We start from the raw sequence: 19,867 nt of genomic DNA, 5'->3' as shown, positions 1-19,867 counted from the left end.
TTACTGGCCATTGGCCTCAGCTCGTACTTCTGTTCCAGGCCTATTTGCACTCCATGTGCATCATCCATCGGGATCTGAACTCACACAACTGCCTTATCAAGCTGGTATGTCCCACCACCCTGGGTCTCCCTAGGGCCAGCCCTCTTGCCTTATCACAAAGGAGACTGACTGTTCCCCACCTAAGGCTCCTGTCTTGCCTTTCCTGCCGTACCTGATGCCCTCCTCTGTCTTCTGGGGGCTCTCAAACACATGTAAACACAATTACACCAACTCTCAGTAGCAGCCTTTGAAATCCTTTGGTTAGAGAGAGCTCCAGAAGTTCCTTAACTATATATAGAGCCCTGGTGTTTTTCCTGGTTTCACCCCATGGTAGTTCTGTAATGCAGCTCACTACAGACCCTATTCTACAACTGTGGCACCTTGAGGCCTCACTCTGAGGCCACAGAGCTAGTAAATGTATAGTGGCCAGTTTGGGGTCAGCATTTTTCACACCACCCATCAGCTCTGGTTGTTAGCATGTCATTTATCCTGCTAGCTTGCAGTCTAGCTCCCTGGGTGTCCACTAACTGGCCCTGGCTCTTCCCTCTGAGTCCATACTAAATAATCTTAACCCTTTTCCACATGACTGCCCTGTAGCTATTTGAAGAGCTTATCTCCCCCCAAGTCCCCCCACTGACTACCTCTACCTTATCTTTTTCTGTCTTATCCTGGTTCTAGCCATGCCTTAAATCTTTTGGGGAACAAGGCAGAATGGGATTTAAAAAAAAAAAAAAAAAGAAATCCCTTTTTCTGCCTCTGAGTTCCACTCTCTAGGTCCCAGAGCCTTATCCCTCCAGGCTCCAGGGGCTCTGCTGTGAACACCCCCAGGTCTGGGGACTCTGCTGTGCAGATACCAGACTGTTAGAAAACAAATAACCAAGCCTTGTCTGCCAGAGAGCGCTTTAGCTGTGACTCCCCTTTGCTACTTACCTTTTCTCCCCTTCTCAATGACTTCTCTTGGGAATGTCCTCACCAAGTCCTGACCTGGCCCTTGTCCTACCAGGACAAGACTGTGGTGGTGGCAGACTTTGGGCTGTCACGGCTTATAGTTGAGGAGAGGAAAAAGCCCCCAGTGGAGAAGGCTACCACCAAGAAACGCACCTTGCGTAAGAATGACCGCAAGAAGCGCTATACAGTGGTGGGAAACCCCTACTGGATGGCCCCTGAGATGCTGAACGGTGAGTCCTGATATTGGACAATGGAGGGGACATGCCCCAAGAGGGGAGTTTGGGGGCCACATCTTGGAGCAGAGTCCTGGGTGTTCAAGGGAGGCCTGTGAAGTAAGGCCAGGTACCCACAGCTGATGGCTAGATGATTTTTATCCCTTGCCACACTGGACCTCATAAATTCCTTCCTCCCTGAGCTCCTGGGCCTAGGGTGAGGTCTGACTGCGGCTTTTGTGCCCCAAGGATAGCTGAGAACTCAGGCTGTTTATTGCCAGAGATTTCGCCTTTTCTTTCTCCCTGCTGAGAACTGAAGTATGGTGCCCCCTCGTGGATAATACTCAAACCAACCAGAGATACTGACTAGGATTCTTGAAATGAACAGGGTTGTGAGGCCTCAGAAATGGCCTGATTCAACCCTTTTTTGGAGTCTGAGGCCCAGAGAAGTTCAGTGGTTTGCCCAGGAACATACAACTAGCTAACGACAGAGTCCAGGTGAACCTTGATCCAGTTCTCTTTCACTGTCCCATGCAGTTTCATTTTGGGCAGTGTGTTTTATAAGATCTCTCTGAGGCAGCCCACCCAGGGCTGAGGAAAGATGATATTCAGAGGGTGCCTGTCCTGGGCAGCCTTTACGGCATCCCTGCAGAGCCTGTTCTAGCCCTGGTTCTTGGCTGTGGCCTGGTTTGGCCCCAGACTCAGTACAGAGCAGATAAGAGACCAAACTTAACAGCCTACTCTCCTGTGTTCCCCAAGGAAAGAGCTACGATGAGACGGTGGATGTCTTCTCTTTTGGGATCGTTCTCTGCGAGGTGAGCTCCAGCCAGCACAGAGGCCAGGCCTGAGGCAGCAGGCCTAGTAGTTCTGCCCTGCCCCAGAACTGGGACTGCTCCTCCTAATGATGGGCAGTTCACCATAAAATCAACGCGAGACACATTTGAGTCTCATGGGTCCCATGAGAAGGATTGGGCAGGGTTTTTTCAGGTGAGGAAACTGAGGCTCAGAAAGGGGCAGCGACTTGCTCTTAGTCCCACAGCCAGGAAGGGGCAGATGAGAGTGTCCTTACGGTTGTCTGTCTAGCTCTTGGTCCGGATGCAACCTTTCCCTCTGGTCCCCTGTCCCCGGGCCCTAGTAGTCCCGTGGCCGTCAGCCCTACAAGTGGAAGTAGCCGCTATAGCAAGTGTCTGTCTAGCACAGGGCTGAGCATGGTGGGGTGGATAGAGTGAGTCTTAGAAAGATCTCTGCCATTAGGAGCTTAGCTCAGTGTGTCTGGAAGCACTCAGTCAAACACTTATGTTCAAAGTCTTTTGTAACTCCTACAAATGGTGAGTGGTAGAGGAGAGACAAGGGACAGTTGGAATAATGAAGGAGGGTTTTTTAAAAATTGTTTAATAGAAGTCAGTTGAGCATTTACTGTGTGCAAAGCACTAAGCTGGCACCGAAAGGTTTCAGACGTGAATCAGACCCTATGAACTCTGACAGGGGACATAGACACGAGGGGACATGGCAGGGCAGAGTGGGATGTGTGGAGCTGCCTCTCCAGATTTGGAACATCTTGCTTCTGCTGCAGTGAAGCCTCTTCTAGTAATCAGACTCTCAGTTGAGAGAAAAGTCTGGATTCGTGAGATTTGGGCATGGGGGACAGCTCTTGAACCTTGGTTTTTACCTCCCTCTTCTGCCCATCCTTCCTGTCCATACACCAGTATCCCACTGCCCTGTGACCGAACCCACCACAGTCCATTCCTGACCAGCCATCTTTTCGTCTGTAGATCATCGGGCAGGTGTATGCAGATCCTGACTGCCTGCCCCGAACACTGGACTTTGGCCTCAACGTGAAGCTTTTCTGGGAAAAGTTTGTCCCCACAGACTGCCCCCCAGCCTTCTTCCCCCTGGCAGCTATCTGCTGCAAACTGGAGCCCGAGAGCAGGTTGGTATCCTGCCCCTTTCCCCCAGCTCCCATAGGCCTGGGATGCTTGCCCCAGCCTTCCGCCGTCCCCAAGCCCTTCCCAGGTACAGAGGCGGCAAAAGCCTTGAGCTCAAGGATGCGGCTGTCCACCACTGAAGCCGCCCTACCAACTCTGATATGCCTGGTGGGGTGGTTGGGGGCACAAGGGCATAGCTGTGAGTGACCCGGATATAACACAGACATAGCCATGAAAACAAATTGTAACAGAAGAAAATTCACCCAAACCTATGCCATTCTAACAGAATAAGTGTTTCTCATGTTCACCTATCTATGTCCAAACAAATATAGTTATAATCTCAGATAAAGAAAAGTTTTATATTTTGCCCTGCATTTTCCTTGTTACTACCCAGTCTTCCTGTTTATCATTTTTGTTGACTGTGTGAAATTCAGTGCAAGAGACTGTCCGAACATACTATAATATACATAATGTAGGGGCGCCTGGGTGGCTCAGTCGTTAAGCATCTGCCTTCAGCTCAGGTCATGGTCCCAGGGTCCTGGGATCAAGCCCCACATTGGGCTCCCTGCTCGGCGGGAAGCCTGCTTCTCCCTCTCCCGCTCCCCCGCTTGTGTTCCCTCTCTCGTTATGTCTCTGTCAAATAAATAAATAAAATCTTTTAAAAAATAAATAAATAAAATAAAAATATACATAATGTAGATACTCAGGTTTTTTCAGTTTCTCCTTACAGGTATTACTACAGTGAGCATCTTTATGCATTTAGCTAATCATCTCCTTTAAAGAAAAAAATTTTAAGTGACCTTTATTCATCTCAAGCTATGGTTTTCATTATTGTCAACGTTACCCCAGTTTTTTCCAGGTTTGTGCATTAGAGAACTAGAAGCTGTGTTTGTTTTTCTGCTCTCAAAAATCCTGTTTCTTTTAAACAAATTCAAGGGGCACCCGGCTGGCTCAGTCAGTGGAGCGTCCAACTCTTGATCTCAGGGTTGTGAGTTCGAGCCCCACGTTGGGCATAGAGATTATTTAAATAAGTAAATCTTTTTAAAAAATCATGTATGACTAAAATATATAGCACAGAAAGTGCATGTTTTCTATGATCATCTAACCATCGTACCCCTCAGCTCTTCTCACTCTCCTGCTCCATCCCCTCAAGATAACCAGTTGGCACATAGCCTTTATTTCAGAATGGTTTCCAGAGGTCCACATTAGAGTTGGGAGCCTCTACATTTTGTTCCTTCATGGGCCAGAGGACTGCAGTCCTTCAATAACACCAGAGTAAGAGCATGAGGAGAAAATGTGAAGCTACACAGTATTTGTTTGCTAATATCCCTTCCTAGTCATTTTAAATGTCTGTGTTTAATTCACTCAAAAAATACAGACTGAGTATCTGTCCTGTGCTCGACACTGTCCTGGGCACTTGGCTGAGCAAAGCAAAGCTGCCTGCCCTCCTGGAACTCACATTCTCACAAGGGGAGATGATAAACAATAGACAGAATACCCTTCATTGAATATTAGGAAGTGACAAGTGGTATGGAAAAAAGACTTTCCAGCTCTCCAGACAGAGCTGAAGAAAGAGGATGTGTAGGGCGCAAGTTGTAATTTTAAATGTGGTGAGAGTGGGCCTTGCCGAGAAGGTGACAGGATGGTTAAACAAAAACATGGAGGAGATGGAGGAGTAAGCCTGAGCTGGCTCAGGCTTCCAGGGCAGCTAAGCTGTTTCCACAGCACTGGGAGCCTGTTGTTTGTTTTCCCCTTGGGAAGAGCTGCTAAGCCTATGAAATGTCCCTTCCTGAGCAGATCCATTGATGTGGAAATAGTCTGACTGGAAAGAATCTTTAAAAAGGCACTTAGTCCAATTCCACCTTTGATGATTGCATTTTCTCCAAGACATGAGAGGAGCCTTTTTTCCCCTGAACTTGTTTTTTTTTTTTTTTTTTTAAAGATTTTATTTATTTATTTGACAGAGAGAGAATGAGAGAGAGAGAGAGCATGGGGGGGATGGTCAGAGGGAGAAGCAGACTCCCTGCCGAGCAGGGAGCCCGATGCGGGACTCGATCCCGGGACTCCAGGATCACGACCTGAGCCGAAGGCAGTCGCTTAACCAACTGAGCCACCCAGGCGCCCCTCCCCTGAACTTGTTTTTTTAAGCTACCCCTTCAAGCAAGGCCAGCCTTGTCACAGTGCTATCTCTCATCGTCACAGCAACCCTACACAGTAGCTGTAACATTATGTAACACCCCCATTTCCTGCAGAGGCACAAGGTTAAGGGGCTTGCCCAAGGTCACACAACTAGGAAGTGGTTGAGCTACAGGCCTAGGTGCCTTACACAGCACCCTGTGGCCCTGCCCTTGTCTCAACGTGCCTTCAACTCACCCACCCCACCTTTTTTTTTTTTCTAGACCAGCATTCTCAAAACTGGAGGACTCCTTTGAGGCTCTCTCCCTGTACCTGGGGGAACTGGGCATCCCGCTGCCTGCAGAGCTGGAAGAGCTGGACCACAATGTGAGCATGCAGTACGGCCTGACCCGGGACTCACCCCCCTAGCCCTGGCCCAGCCCCCTGCGGGGGGGCGTTCTGCATCCACCATTGCCCCCTCTGCGCCCCATCCCTGCTGTGGGCAGGGCCATCCGGGCTTCCTGTGATTGGCAGCTTGTTTAGAAACAGAACAAGCCATCCCTACTACCTCCCCAGGAGGCGAGCGGGCGCAGCACCAGGGAAACACATCAAGGTTTGGGGGTCTGGTTACTGTCTGTAGATCCAACACTCGCCTAAAAGCTGTGAAGAAAAAAAAAGAAAAAAAGAAAAAAAAAAAAAAAAAAGCCTGGCCCACGGGCCAGGAGGAATCTGTTACTCGTGACCACTTGGGACCTCCCTGGCATTGGGATTCCAGGAGGCTCTTGCTTATACTAATGAGCATGACCTGGACCTGCTGGGCAGGATTCCAGGGTGAACCTGCCTGTGGGCTCTGAAGTCTGTAGTCCAGCTGGGTACAGGAGGACTTCCAAGTGGGAGTGTGGACGAAAGACTGGTGGCCAGGCGGCTATCCAAGGATGTGAAGTGACAGTGGTGCTACCCACCCCTCCACTCTGTTTTCCACCCTCCTCTGGGGCAGGGGTTGAGGGAGCAAGTTTTGAAGAGTCCCTTAGTTTGTGGTGGAACTGGCCAGGAGTTAGGGGAAGGGCTAGTTTGCTCATCTACCAGGCCTAGGGGCCACATCAGTGTGAGGGGGAGCTTCCACCTCATGTTCTCAAACTGTACTGCTAGAGGCTCGCTGAGAGCTCCTGGGCCTCTCTACCTGCAACAAGCACTCACCCACAAATGCAGCAAGAGGCTGGGGCCTGGAAAGAAAGGGGCCCCGCCCTCTAGAAAGCCCGTATCCTGGCTGCTGTCACGCATACCCTGGTGGGCACCTCAGTCAGAAGCCCAAGACATTTAGCTTAGTGCTAGATAGGTTCTGGAGGATTGTGTGGCTTGCCACAGGCCCAGCGTATGAGCCAAGAGAGTGGGAATCTCAGCAGTCTCTTGGCCCTTCCCTTGTGGCAGCCATTGCTCACCCTTCACCATGCCTGGTCCAAGTAGCAACTTGGGCAGGACGAGGTGGTGGCAGAGTCCCGGAGCTGGGATGCTGGGGAAGACTGCTCCCTGAGCTGGGCTCTCTGGCTTCTACCTCCCTTGTTGGTTGGCCCAGCTCAGTAGCTCCTTGTAGCTCCTGGCTGCAGCTTCCTGACAGCTATTGGCACTGAAAAGCGCTGGAGGCACCCTCTACATTGGCTCCCAGAACTCCAGGGACCCTTCAACACAACAAAATTTGCCTCCTCCTATGTGTCTGTGAGCTTGCACCGTATTTAACAAATTGGGAATGGGTTTGGGATATTACTGCAATGTGTGGTGGTTGTGTTTTTTTGGGGGGGTGGGGGGAGGTAGTAGAGGAGGAGTGATCCAGGCGAGTGGTTGATGTCAATACTGTTTTGTTGCTGTATCTGTTGGGTGATATGTGAAATACTGTACATAGGCCTGATAAGTTGTGGGATTAGATGTCCTCTCTGGACAGAGTTTACCTGCTATATAGACCATACTTACATGTGGAGTGTGCAAGCTTGCTGTAGGGTTGAGCCCTGGCTCCGAGCAACCCTAAGTCAGAATTTTGTGGCTGGTTGTGCCTCAGCTGTCCCCAGCAAGCATGGGAGTGGTGGGCCCTGGTGGGCCATTGAGCAGACCAAATAAATTAAGCAGTTAACATAAGTGATGTTACTGAGAATAAAAAATTGACTTGGGGCCTGACTCAGCAGGAGGAGGATACATGGGGGGTCTGCTGGCCAACTTTCAGGAGCCTGCTCCATGACTCCCCACAGCAGGGGACTACTCATGCCCCGCCCCACCCCCAACTCTAATTCCTCTTATATAGACACCAGTCTGCTCCAGGGAACAAGCGCTTCCCACCTGAGGCAACCCAATCCTTGAAGCAGGTCTGACTGTCCTGTGCGCCCAGTCCTTCCTTTGGGGCCATACACTTCCACCCTCTGATGCACATACATTCCTGTAAGCCTGGATATCCTCCCTGCAGAGCCGGGTGCCACCTTCATAAAGGGAAGAAATGAATGCAAGTCACCTCCACCCCTTGTGTTTTCCTTCAAGTGCTTGAGAGAAGACCTGGCCTTGCTTCTACACATGGGAGATGTGGGGCACTGGACAGGATGATATCTGGCTAGTGGGATCCTGGGCACAGTATAAATCCATATACCCGAAGGTGATTTCGCCCAAAGCTCGGGGAGTTCAATTTAAGGACAGAATCTGGTTCTTGGCAAAACTGGTAAGCCAGGGTACCCCTTGTTTGTAGAACTACAGAGCAATGTCTAGGCATGGGCAGAGATCACCCTGGGTGTTCCTAGAGGCAGAGAACATGTTGCTGAAATCTCATGCTGAAAAAGTCCAACAACTTCCCATTGGTAGCTTCTTCTAGAGCCCTAGGGGTCACCCCCACAGGGGCCTTCCTCTACCTAGAGCTGCTCCCTGCAGCCCAAGGACCCATCCCCCTCTGCACACCCATCCCTTCCTTTGGCTGCTGCAGCAGCACCACCACCCATCACTTCTGTCTCCAGCACCTGCGAAGGGCTGCCTGGATGTTCATTTTAACTACCTCCACCTCGGGAAGAATGCTGAGGGGGGAGAAGATTTGCAGTGACCAAACTGCCTGTGGGGAGGCCAGCATACCCATCTTTCCTACAGTGTCAACCTGAATGATTCCTAGTGAAGACAGAAGGCAGGGGCAGCAGCTACCCACCAGTTGTTGCTGCCTCCCAGTTACAGGGCCAGGGTTAATGACAGAAAGCCAGCGCTTGCCACACAGGTGTGGACAAGGTAACCAAAAACCAATCAACTTAGGGGAGGAGTGTCCTGGCACCCCATAAAAACTTGGCAATACAGAGTTTTGGGTTTTTTGTTTTTTGTTTTTTTAATTTATACAAGTCAAATGCAGAGCAATTTCCTGCACTTTATATGCAGGTATCAGAATGAGGTATATAAAACATGTACACAGAGAAATGCTTTTATAGAAAAGTAGAAACCAGTAATGTACTGTTCTTCAGTATCACTAACACCAGGGGACCCATGAGGCCTAGGTCCCCTCAGCAAACCACTCCCAGGAATAGTCTGCTGAAGAGAATGGGCCCTACTGACCCCCCTCTCCCATGTGGGACAGTGGAAGGGCTTTGGGAAGGAAGCTCTGGATAGGGAGCACTGCTAAGGCCTCCAAGTGTGACATCAGGGCTTGGAGGCCCTGCTGAGCCATTGGCTCAGTGTGGCACAGTGCTGTGGAGAAATGTTACTCTCCTCTTGGCCATGCCAGTAGCTTGCTGTATGACCTTGGGCATCACTTTCCCCCTGTGGGCCTGTGTCCAAAAGGCTTGAGGAACCCTAAGGTCCCTTCCAATGGTTGATTGTTTTACAAGTTAGGGGTGCACTGGCCTGGAGGCCACAGAGCCACCTGCAAACTCAAGCCCTGAAGCACTTTATTACCTTGATTCTGAGCTTAGTTTCTGAGTTAACCTCTCAGAAGCAGCTCACAAGGCCCCACAGTGTAATTCCCGTAGGTTAGTTGGCTCTTGCCTTACCCCTGAAAAACAAAAAGAGGTCATTGTCCACCCTGAACAGAGACTGTCTAGGGTACCCCAGGCCTCCCTCAGGTCCTGTGGCCTAAAGCGGCTGCGGATCCTTCTCTACCCTCTTCCCAAGTGGAATGTTCAGTGCGATTCTTCCTTTCCTTTTGAAATAGGAAGAGTCCCTGGGCCCCGGGCCAGCCCATGGTTATCAAGGCACATCACCACCAGCAAGCTGGAGCACCCCCAGGAGCCCCTAGCCTAGATCCCATTCTCAACCCACAGTTTTGACTTTTGTACGAACTCATTTCTGGTTCTCAGGTCAGTAGGGAGTTCCATCCCAACTATTTTAAAAACTGTATTTTTTAAATACTGCCTCTTGACCGCTTGACCTGAACTATGGATAACAGTATGCGCCACTCAAGCCCACAGAGAACAAACGGAAGGGCGGAGACCGAGGCCATCTTAGATAATAAAGCACAGAGGAGCCTGGGGGAGCTCCTTGTCTGTCCCTGGTTCAGCTCCAGGGCACAGGCAATGTTTGGAAGCCCTTGTCAGCAGCACTGCAGTGGGGGCTGCCGCTGTCTCCATCCACAGGCAAAATCTTGCTCCAGGGGATGGAGGAGGAGCATTGGTAGGACCCTACCCAGCCGCGCCCTCAGCACACCTGTTTCTGTTTTAGAATTCACAAAAAAAAAAAAAAGTTGAGGGAGGGTTTTAACCACAACAAAAAGTGTAGATCCTCCCAACTGTAGGAGGGTAGGCTGTCCTGCACCAGTATCTGCATGGGCTCCTGCCCATTATTGGTGGCTCATGCCCCAGGAGTGCCCGCCTGACCCATGAGGGGGGCGCTGCCCTCCTGAAGGTCCACTGGAGTCTGGTTGGTGTGGACCACAATAGTCTTCTCATCCACGATCTCACAGGTAGGGTTGGTGAAAGCAGACAAGGGCAGGGTAATTCGCTGCATCTCCCTCTCACACACTTGCTGGTCATGCTGCTCTTTCAGGTCCTTCCCCCTGGCAAGAAAAGAAGGAAGCATTCAGGCTGTGCCTCCTGCATGGCTTTGCTCATTAAATAGCATTGCTGCACCCAGGCAGGGGCGAGGGCTAAGCATGGTCAGAGCGAATCAGTGGCTGATGTATGAGATTTCCATTCTGCCAGACTGCCTTAACAAGAAGCTCCTACACCTCTGGTCTCTGCTTCCTCATCTGTTAAACTAGTGTATAGTAGCATGAACCTCACCACAGCTGTAGACAGGCTCAGTGAAGATAGTGTGACTGAAAGCAAGATATGGTTTTGTTCTTTCAGCCAAGGGCTCCAAGAGACCCAGAGAACCATCTCAGTCCTAACCCATAAAGTTGTGCAGAAAACTTACCTATTCTAAGACAGCTCTCTTATTCTAAAGTCCTTGGAAGGTGTGAGTGCTGGCTGGAAACAAGGACTGTCCCCAGCCCATACAGGGGGCAAAAGGGACTGAGGGCTGCTCTGGTCAATGGAAACAATGAGACAATGACCATCAGATTCCTCCATGTTCAAACATCCTTCGAATTCTCATGGTGCTCGGTGACCCAATCAGGCCCTGGTGTTGCCCCATTTTACTCAAATGGAGTGCTCACTCCATGCTAAGAACTTTGTGTACATTATCTCACTTCATTCTTGGCTGAACCGTTCCTAGGAATTAGGTCTTATCATTCATTTTACAGATGAAGAACTAGCTCAGAGAAGTGAAGGAACTGCCAATAACATAATGGGCTCAAACCCAAGTCTGTTGGACTCCAGCTGATACTTAGAGAAGTTCTGACCTGATCAGTGTCACCCCAAAGAAATGGTGGTACAGGGACTCAAACCCAGTCTTCTGGCTGCACATGTAGGGCCCTTCCTACTGGCCTGTACCATGCCTGTTGCAGGCCAGAGTTTGGTGAGTGCCTAGCATACTACACACCAGAACCAAAACCCAGGACCCAAATCAGCATACTCTGAAGTCACAACTAGACACATGGGCTCAACTGTCAGAGGAAATCTTCCTAGAAGGAGCCCACCCCAAAGAGGCCTTGAAACCAGCAGCTGATCGATGACTTGGTGAAACAACACAGGCCTACTTCAGACCGCAGGGAGATAGCTGAGATCAGATGGATTACACATCCATCATATGAGGTACAATGACAAACTTCCAGAGACTGAAGGATGTTGAGAAAACAGCAGGGCCTGGAGGGGATGGAGTCTGCACAGGTGCCTCAGAACTATCTTTAAATCAACCAGTTCTATTGCATTCTAGTACCAGCTCAGCCTTGGCTGAGTGACACCTGGCGAAACACTTAGCCTTGCTGAGCCTTGGTTTCCTCATCTGTGAAATGGGGATAATATCTGCCTCAAAATAAGATAATGAATGTGAATGCATTTTGAAAACAGCAGAACTGCTGTAAAACTCACAGAGGAGGTTATTATGATTTGCCCTGAATATGACTTGACTCACCAAGCAATGTTTTCTTAATCTGGTTTCCCAAGGAAACTCCTACTGACCTGCCAAGGCAATTATTGTTTATGTGACCTCAGCAGCTCCCCTCCTTTCTGGACCTTAATTTTACCATTTGTAAAACAAGGACTTGGGCTTGATAACCTCCAGGGCCCCTGACATGCTGTAAGATTCCTCACATGAGATGTGCTCTGATTCCCTATTTTTCACTGTAAGGTCACGGAAGGCAAATTTGTGAGCTCATCTCCCTGAGTCACCCTGGGTGACTGAGTTTCTACATGTGCACGCCTAAGGCGCTTGCCCCATCCTTATCATTAGCCTCTGATACCGCCAACTCCTGCAGCAGAATAACTCCCAGAGCACCCCAAAAGGAAATGGAGGGACATGGGAAGATGGCTGTCTGGCCCAAGTGTATCCCCACTCAGCCTAAGATTAATTTTGCCCTTGGGCACTGCTCATCAGTTACAGCTGCCACCACAGAAGGAAACACCTCCTTCCATAATAAAACAAAAAGCCAGATTCTTCAAGGTTGCCCATGTAAGGAAAAACTTGGAAGGTCTGGATTTAATTTTATTAAGGGAGCCCCAAGCCAGCAGAAGGCCAAAAGGCGATTAACAAAAGAGGTGGAGTATGCAAGTGTCCTTTGCCAAGGCCTGAATTTCAAAATCTAAGGGGCTGGAGGAAGAAGGAAAGCGAGAATTCATAGATCCTGAGTATGTACTAAGATGCCAGGAAATGACCTGCCCATTATCCACGATGAAAAGAGCTACCCATGCACCTGCTGGATACCACACCCTTTATATATGTACCTCTTCCACGCCAATTCTGCAAGATAATATTATCCACTTTTTTTTTTTTTAAGATTTTATTTATTTATTTGACAGAGAGAGCACAAGTAGGCAGAGCAGCAGGCAGAGAGAGAGGGAGAAGCAGGCTCTCCTCTGAGCAGGGAGCCCGATGCGGGGCTCGATCCCAGGACCCTGGGATCATGACCTGAGCCGAAGGCAGACGCCTAACCGACTGAGCCACCCAGGTGCCCCTATCCACTTTTTATAGATGAAGAAACTGAGGCTTTGGAGTTGTCCTGCTTTCCTCAGCTACCTTCTTTACCGAGCGTCTGGCTGTGGCCAGCTGTTGATAATGGTCAGGCTACATCGTAAACAAGTCTTTAGGGGGAAAAAAAATCAATTCATATTAATGGAGCAGAAGAGGACTGGAAGAACAGCCAAGGGTAAAGGAAGGAGGTGCTGGGATTCATCTGGATTATAGTCTCATCCATTTAGAAGCCTCAAACACACCCAACCCCATGGGCCTCCTGTTATTGGTGCCTAGGAGTGCTGGAGATGCAGAGGCTGTCCCCAGCTCCTTTCAAGATCTGAGAGAGGCCACCAGGCCTGCCGCATTGACCATCAAGCAGCTCAGCCTCTTCCTACTGCCTTGGGGGGGGGGGGGGCAGACTGTTGTCTGGCAGCCAAGAAGGAACAAAAGGCTTATTCACTGACTCAGCTCCTCTCCTAAGGGGGTGGAGTAGTGTTGACTTACAGTTTTTCCCTTGCCTTTTTATCAGAAAATAAACGCTCCCTCCGGGATAGCACAGACACTGTGCTTGGGGCAGGGACGGGGAGCTGCAGACTGGCTGGCTGAACCCCGTAGCCTAGACAACCATGACAAAGACCGGACAGGCTGAGCCCTCACCCGCCCTCACCCATCCCCACCTGCGGCCCTACTCCCCTGAGCGGAAGCCTGGTTCCTGCTCGCCCTTCCCAGCCAGCGGAAAGCTCCATCCTATTAGCCTCATGGTCCTTTGCAGAGTTCAAGGGTTACAGTAATTCCATCCATGACTGCTCCAGAGCCATGATCCGGAGCTGGGCTGGCCAGAGTCAGCAGGTGTGAATGGAGCTGCTGCCTGCCTCTGACATCCTCTTTGGAGTGATGGAAACACCCCAGACCTCCTTCAGGCAACAAAGGTTACTTCCAATTATTCTCTCATGATTTTCCCAGTTGGAAGTAGTGCTATGCCATACTGCTGCTCAGGAAAAGTTCCTCAAGGCAGCTAAGACTATGAACACAAACCCTATGCCCAACTACACTGTCTAATTTCATCCTCACAACAAACCTATATGGTGTCTATTAGGATCCCTGTTTCAGAGATGGGAAGGCAGATGCAGAGAGGTTAAATCATTTATTTAAGCAAATAGCAGAGCTGGGATTTGAACCCAGTACCGTCTACAGCCACCAGCAGGTAATATTGCCTTTTTAGGAAACATTAGAGCTGAAAGGATCATCACATCTAACCTCCTGCCTTTACACTTTTTACAGATGAGGAAACTCTGAGGAAACCAGAGAAAGTAAATTACTTGTCTAGTGTCACACCCAGAATTGGCAGCAGTTGCAAAATTATATCCTGGTTCTTTTGACTTCCAGACCCAGCTATTTTATTTTCAAAGTTTCCATGTTTCCTACTGTCCTTTGCAATTCAAAGCAAATTTGCATGATGCTGCTGAGCCTTGCTGGGCTTTTGGGAGATACTGATAATCCTTGGACACATCTTACTGGCTGTGTAGCTTAGACATGGCACTTAATTCTTCTAGGTCTCAGCAGCTTACTGTAAAACGGTGTAAAAAGTGAACCTTGTAAGTGTGGTCATGAGGCTTGGGCCAGATCATCAGGAAGAGTATTCAGTAAGGCCCTATTTATTTAAAAAGCATGCAATAAATGTTGGCTGCTATTATGATTATCTAACCTGAATGGTGTTCTGCTTATATTTAATACTTATGATAATCTTGGGTGGGTGGGTATGGGTGTATGGAGGGGGATATATCCCCATTCAACAGTCAAGAAACTGAAGTGCAGAGGAACGGCAGAACCTACACTCAACAGCTCTTTCCAGGACAATCTGTTCTCTGACTTTGGAGAGAGATGGGAGCTGAGAGCTTGCCTCTAGCCCACATGTGGTTTCCTGTTATTAGTCTGTTCTCAGAGCACTTTTGCTGAGGAAAGGGGTGGTCCGGTGGTTAGTGACAGGGAGTCTGGTGACTTGGTGCCTTGCCCTGAGTTCATAGGACAGTAAATTCTAGGCCTCAGGGCAGTCCTATGACAGCCTAGAGAAGCAAATTTAGAAGAAAAAAAGGCCTGGATTCCTTATTGGGCACAAGAGCTGAGCTTAGAATTAAGAACGTTTAGTCAGTTCAAGCACCTGGAGGCCTGGAAACTGTCACAAGATTGGAGAAGAGCCAACTGCTATCCAGTGGCTGAGGAAGGAGGAAATATTTCAAGGGCTCAACTCAGCCAACAGGTTTGGGTCTGATTATGAATTGTAGGCCAGGGCTACCACATCATTTCCTTTAACTCACGGAAATGAACAAGCAGGTATCCCTGGACCTGCCATGTTAACCATCCCACTGAGGGTAACAGCCTCGGAATGGAAGACTGGAGACCCTCTTGGGTCAATACTTGGCTCTCTCTGAACCTCTGCTTCCTGAATCACAGAAAATCAGATAGGGAACAAGGGCTGAGAGAGTGCTAGTACAGGACTCACATTTTACAGAAAAAAAAACCCAAAAAAAACAGCTATCATTTACTGACCACTTACTATGTGCTACACACTGAGCTAAGCTCTGCAGTAGAAAACAGAAGCAACTTGCCCAAAATCACACAGATAGCTAGTTCATGGGAAGACTTAAGACTTGGCTCCACCAAAATGCTAGGTGTGTGACCTTAAGCAAGGTACAAATCCTCTCTTGTCTGTTTCCTAATGTGTAAACTGGGGATAATAACATTTACCTCATAAGGGTGATTGTAAGAACTGAGTTGAAGCATGCAAATTGCTTGAAGCAGGGTCTGGCATATGGTAAATGTTCACTTTTGCTGCTGCTGTTGTTATTCTTAGCCAACACTTCCCCTTTTTCATCTGTAAAATGAGGAGGCTAACTACACAATCTCTAAGGACATGCTAGGTTTATTTAATGCTGGGTGACCCACCGAGGCTGTGAGCTCAGACATAGCCCTTACCGCTAGAAAATGCAAGCCACCTTGTCACTTCCCTTTCAGAAAACCTTCTCAGACCATAGAAGAGAAATATCACAAGCACTCAGGGCTCGAAGTCAAATCCCCTGATATTGCCCAGAATGGCAAATAATTTTCCCAGAACCAGCCAATGCTGCACAAATGAATGCAACTCTGTCTTATCATCATGCACCCATCATGGACTTTGAGAGCTTTTTCCATATGATATTTCAGGGGGCCTCTCAAAATAAGCATTTCTCCTCCTGTTGTTCCAGCCACAGGTCAGGTCCCTGAGTTTCCCAGGAGCTTCTTTGGCTTTCTCATATGTGGTGATGAGTAGCAAACAGGTTCCAAGTCCTCCAACTCATTTTTTCCTCCTGTTCTGAAGGAGATCCCACTGCTTATGGTCGAGGGAATTCAAGCCCCAAATGCAAAAGGAGTGACTAGGAACCTTTTCTAGTAGGATTTTATTTTATTTTTATGTATTTTATAAAAGGGGGAGGGGCGGAGGGAGAGAAAGAATCTTAAGCAGGCTCCACACCCAGTGAGGACGGAGCCCAATGTGAGGCTCAATCTCACAACCCTGAGATCATGACCTGAGCTGAAATCAAGTTGGATGCTTAACCAACTGAGCCACCCAGGCGCCCCTCTAGTAGAATTTTATCACTCACAGAAAGAATGCAATCTCTGGGACCCTGCAATGAGTGTCCAGCCTGATTTCTGCAGCACCACTCACTTCCATACCAGGCATGTTGGATTAGACAGCACAGAATCTGGTATCAAAAGAGCTGGGTTTGAATCTAAGTTTTGCCACTCCCAGGCACTGTGACCTTGGGCAAGTCACTTCACCTCTCTGATGAAAGCATCCTCATCTGTAAAGTGTGAAACAAGAACTCCTACCTCACAAGGCTTTTGGGTGAGGAGTAAAGGCACCAAAGGAAAGGGTGTGTCCAAGGTCACCTGGTAAAGACTAGAACCAAGTCTGTACATGTTAAGCTAGTTTTCCTCTTTCAATACTTCACTTCCTTTTTGGGTATGTATGCCACAAAGAAGTCGGATTCGATTTTATGTACCTTCTTCCCCTCCTCTCAGAGAGCCCAGAAGATAAGCTACTGACCTCTTGTAGGTATAGCCCAAGACGATGCCAGCTCCGATGGCGATGATGATGACCATCATGGTAATGCCCAGCACATAGCCTGCCAAGGAAAGGACACAAGGTCCCATTAGCCTCACCCCAGATGATCAGAAAATATTTCTTGATGATTTGCACAAGGAGGGGTTGCGGCAGTCATACCAAGGGTTCCCAGGTCTTTTTTCTCCTTGGAGTTCACCCGCACCCGCTGGCTGATCCCAATCACTGGCTGCACTGCTGCTGCCTCACTCCGGGCGGGCAGGGCATTGGCAGGAGCGAACACCTGCACCTCATCTCCACTTGGCACTTCAGACGCCTCCTCAGTTTCTGTTGTGGAGGTTGGAGGGGACAGGGAAGTGGTCTCTGGAGGTGAAGTGTAAAATATGTCTCATTAGAGTGAATTCCACAGCTGAAACTGGCCTGGAGTGTTGGAGGAGGTAAAGGGAAGGGAGTTCACCTTAGGATGCCTATACACACTGAAATCCATCCTTGCCCCAGGGGCAAGACCAGGTCTGAGGGGGCCATGCTACAGCTGGGACAAGGCAAATGTGAGAGGAAGAACGTAAGAAAGAGCCTCTCCTGCCTCCCAGGTCTTTATCTGTTCAAATTCTTGCCATCTTCCAAGGCCCGGCTCAGTTGCCCTCTTCTCCAAGGGAAGAGGCCCCCTCTGCGCTAGGAAACAATCCATGAATCCACAGTTTGCCAATCCCTATGTTATATGCGTTACACATCCCATTTAATCTAATTTCAGAGAAAGGTCTCGCCGCCTCGGGAGCAACTAGCCTTCGCTCTGGATCCTAAGAAACTTAGATTCAAATCTGGACCCTGCCATTGCCTTCAATATGTCGCTGAACTTCTCTGAGGTTCAGATCTCCCAAATAGCTTCTTTCCAGGGTCGCTGTGAGTAGAGTGCCTAACACACAGCAGACGCTCCACAAATGGCCACTAGACGCTAAGGGACTCGCTAAGGGCGTGGGGCCGGGATTCGAGCCCCGTGAGCTCCCACAGGCTGCGCACCACTCAGGGAGCGCGCGGCCAAGAGGTGTGGCCTCGCCTCCCACAGTTGTTTACAAGGCGCTCGCGGAGGATGAGCTCACTCGGAGAGGCGGCAGCAGCCAATGGGCTTTGGGCCCTGAGGCCTGGAGACAGCCCTGGCCAATCGGACGGCGCGGGGGCGGGGCGGGGCCGGCCGGCGACGCGCGGACGCACGTGCGCTGCGGGTGTCGCGGCCGCTCCCAGGCCTCCCTGGGTGTGGGGGTTTCGGGGGTCCTCAGGTCCTCGGAGTCCGGGAGGGTACCTGGGCAGCGCACGTCCTCGCAAGGCCACTTCTCGGGAGCGCCGGCGTCGCCGCTGACGTAGCACCAGGGCCCGTGTGGGTCCTGGTCCGGGTTCCGGCAGTAGCTATGGTTGCCGGCGTCTGGGAGGGGAGAGAAGGCGCCATGGGACGGGGCCAGGACCCAGACCGCGGCCGCCGCCCGCCCGCCGCCGGGGGCAGACACTCACCCGACTCGGGGGCAGACGCCAGGCCGCTCTGCGCCTCCAGCCAGTTGAGGCAGCGCAGGCCCGGGGCTGGGGAGGGCTGGTCCGCCCGGTACAGGTGGCCGTTGTCCCAGAAGCAGTCTGTGAGGAAGAGGAGCCCCCCCGACACTGAGTGGCCGGCAGGGGAGCCGGGCCTACCCTGCTTGGGCGACCCTGGGCCCGGCTGGGCCTCCCTGACCTCATGTGGAAAACCCCTGCTGCCTTGAAGGGTTGTTGTGAGGCCCGGAAAAAGAAGGAAGAGAAAGCGCGTCTAAAGCCCCTCTGGTGTCCGGCCCTCAGCGCTCAGAGAATAAGCTTTGCTGTTCTTTTTGTAAGCCGGAAAGCACTGCACAAGTGCAAGGGGTTGTTACTCTGGAACTTGTGGCCACTTTGGAGGAGTGTGTGGGGGACGCCTGGGTTCGGGTACCTTTTTGGAGATGTTGGGAGTTTTGGTTCGGTCATCCTTGTCTTGTAATTCCATGTTACATAAGCCGGGGTATTCCTTTCACGGATATGGCCACATTTGCACTGGCAACACTCCCACCCAAGAGAATTCTACAAAAGCCTTGATTCAGTCAGGCAAAAGAGAGCCTCAAACGGAGGGAACCTGCCTCATCCCTGCTTGGATGTGACTCCAATCTCCCACTCCCCTCAGCAGGAGAGCCTGGGGAAGGAGGGCCTGTGCCCTAACCGGACCATGCAAAGCCCCTGAAAAGAACAGGACTTAGGGAGTAGGGGAGATGAATCCCAAATTCCATCCACTCATGAGCCACAGGCAAGGAAAAGGACAGAGAAAGTGGCTACTTGCCTTTGTTCTTAATGGCAAATATGGAGCTGCAAGCCCCTGACAGGGAAAGGAGGAAGAAGAAGAAGGAAAAAAAAGGGAAAAGAAAAAAAAGAAGCCTTCATGGGACAAGAGAAACCAGCTAAAAGCTTCATTTCCAGTGATCTTCCTGTCTACCCTGGCCATGCTTGGGAAACAGCTTTACCCTTTCTACTTCATTAAGTTGCTGCAGGAAGGAAAGATTGTAATCTCACCTCCAGATCCATAGGCTTCTGCTAGGAGCATGTTGCTGATGAGGAATGTTTGCACCCAGGCTAAGAGCATCCTCACCTCCTTCATCTTGCAGGTGATTGACCAACCAGTGTCCAACCGGGGTCCCCTTAGCGTCGGCTCTGCCTCCCAGTCCCAGCCTTGCAGTCAGACCTGCCCTTGTTATGCTCTTCTGGTAAACAGCCTCTCTTTAGAGCTGGGAGCTTCCCAGCTAGCTTGCTGCAGCGAGGTGTTTTTCGGCTGAAAGGCGCCCCCTGGGTCCTAAGCCTCCTATGCCATGCGAGATCACTAAGCCAAGAGAGGATCTCCGCCCAGAGAAGAGAGAGGCTGAGAAGTTCAGGTTGTGCTTAGCAGAGGATCAGTTTGAGACCTACACTGACTGCATCCCCAGGGCTTTCATCTCTTCTGTTTCCATTTGTGTGAGTACAGAAAGAGTAACTCTGTCAGGAGGCATCATTGTGTGGAG

General features: G+C 50.2%; 2 protein-coding genes across 10 annotated transcripts in view; one reads left to right on the top strand and one right to left on the bottom strand.

Moving 5' to 3' along the window:
* LIMK2 (LIM domain kinase 2) overlaps positions 1-7,366 on the top strand; it is a 58,235-nt gene extending 50,869 nt beyond the window's left edge. For all 8 annotated transcript variants that reach the window (XM_081801811.1, XM_081801812.1, XM_031028378.2 and 5 more), the window contains 5 exons: positions 39-104; positions 1,043-1,217; positions 1,959-2,014; positions 2,972-3,129; positions 5,524-7,366. In XM_081801811.1, the coding sequence (XP_081657937.1) occupies positions 39-104; positions 1,043-1,217; positions 1,959-2,014; positions 2,972-3,129; positions 5,524-5,668 (600 nt within the window). In that variant the 3' untranslated portion in view covers positions 5,669-7,366. The remainder of the gene's footprint in view (positions 1-38; positions 105-1,042; positions 1,218-1,958; positions 2,015-2,971; positions 3,130-5,523) is intronic.
* A 2,032-nt stretch (positions 7,367-9,398) lies between these two features.
* On the bottom strand, positions 9,399-19,641 carry PIK3IP1 (phosphoinositide-3-kinase interacting protein 1). Of its 2 annotated transcripts, none has more exons than XM_006733496.3 (6): positions 19,386-19,633; positions 18,333-18,449; positions 18,127-18,246; positions 16,992-17,192; positions 16,815-16,893; positions 9,399-10,235 (listed from the first exon to the last, which is right to left on the bottom strand). In XM_006733496.3, the coding sequence occupies exons 1-6, from the start codon at positions 19,468-19,470 to the stop codon at positions 10,031-10,033; spliced, it is 807 nt and encodes a 268-aa protein (XP_006733559.1). In that variant the 5' UTR covers positions 19,471-19,633; the 3' UTR covers positions 9,399-10,030. The 2 variants fall into 2 exon arrangements, with proteins under 2 accessions (XP_006733559.1, XP_081657944.1); XM_081801818.1 differs by lacking the exon at positions 9,399-10,235 and adding an exon at positions 12,539-16,079 and having other exon boundaries at positions 19,386-19,641.
* Positions 19,642-19,867: the final 226 nt, after the last annotated feature.

This window comes from Leptonychotes weddellii, chromosome 13 (assembly GCF_054177405.1).
Source record: "Leptonychotes weddellii isolate Sample4059 chromosome 13, ASM5417740v2, whole genome shotgun sequence".
Classification (NCBI taxonomy): domain Eukaryota; kingdom Metazoa; phylum Chordata; class Mammalia; order Carnivora; family Phocidae; genus Leptonychotes; species Leptonychotes weddellii.
This window is presented reverse-complemented; position numbering and strand designations above follow the sequence as displayed.

Excerpts from the sequence above, each read along its gene's own strand:
- PIK3IP1 (XM_006733496.3), bottom strand. The coding sequence starts at position 19,470 with ATGAAGGAGGTGAGGATGCTCTTAGCCTGGGTGCAAACATTCCTCATC. Across the intron at positions 18,450-19,385 it reads AGAAGCCTATGGATCTGGAG|ACTGCTTCTGGGACAACGGC; the intron begins GTGAGATTACAA and ends TCTTCCTCACAG. Across the intron at positions 17,193-18,126 it reads CGAGGACGTGCGCTGCCCAG|AGACCACTTCCCTGTCCCCT; the intron begins GTACCCTCCCGG and ends CTTCACCTCCAG.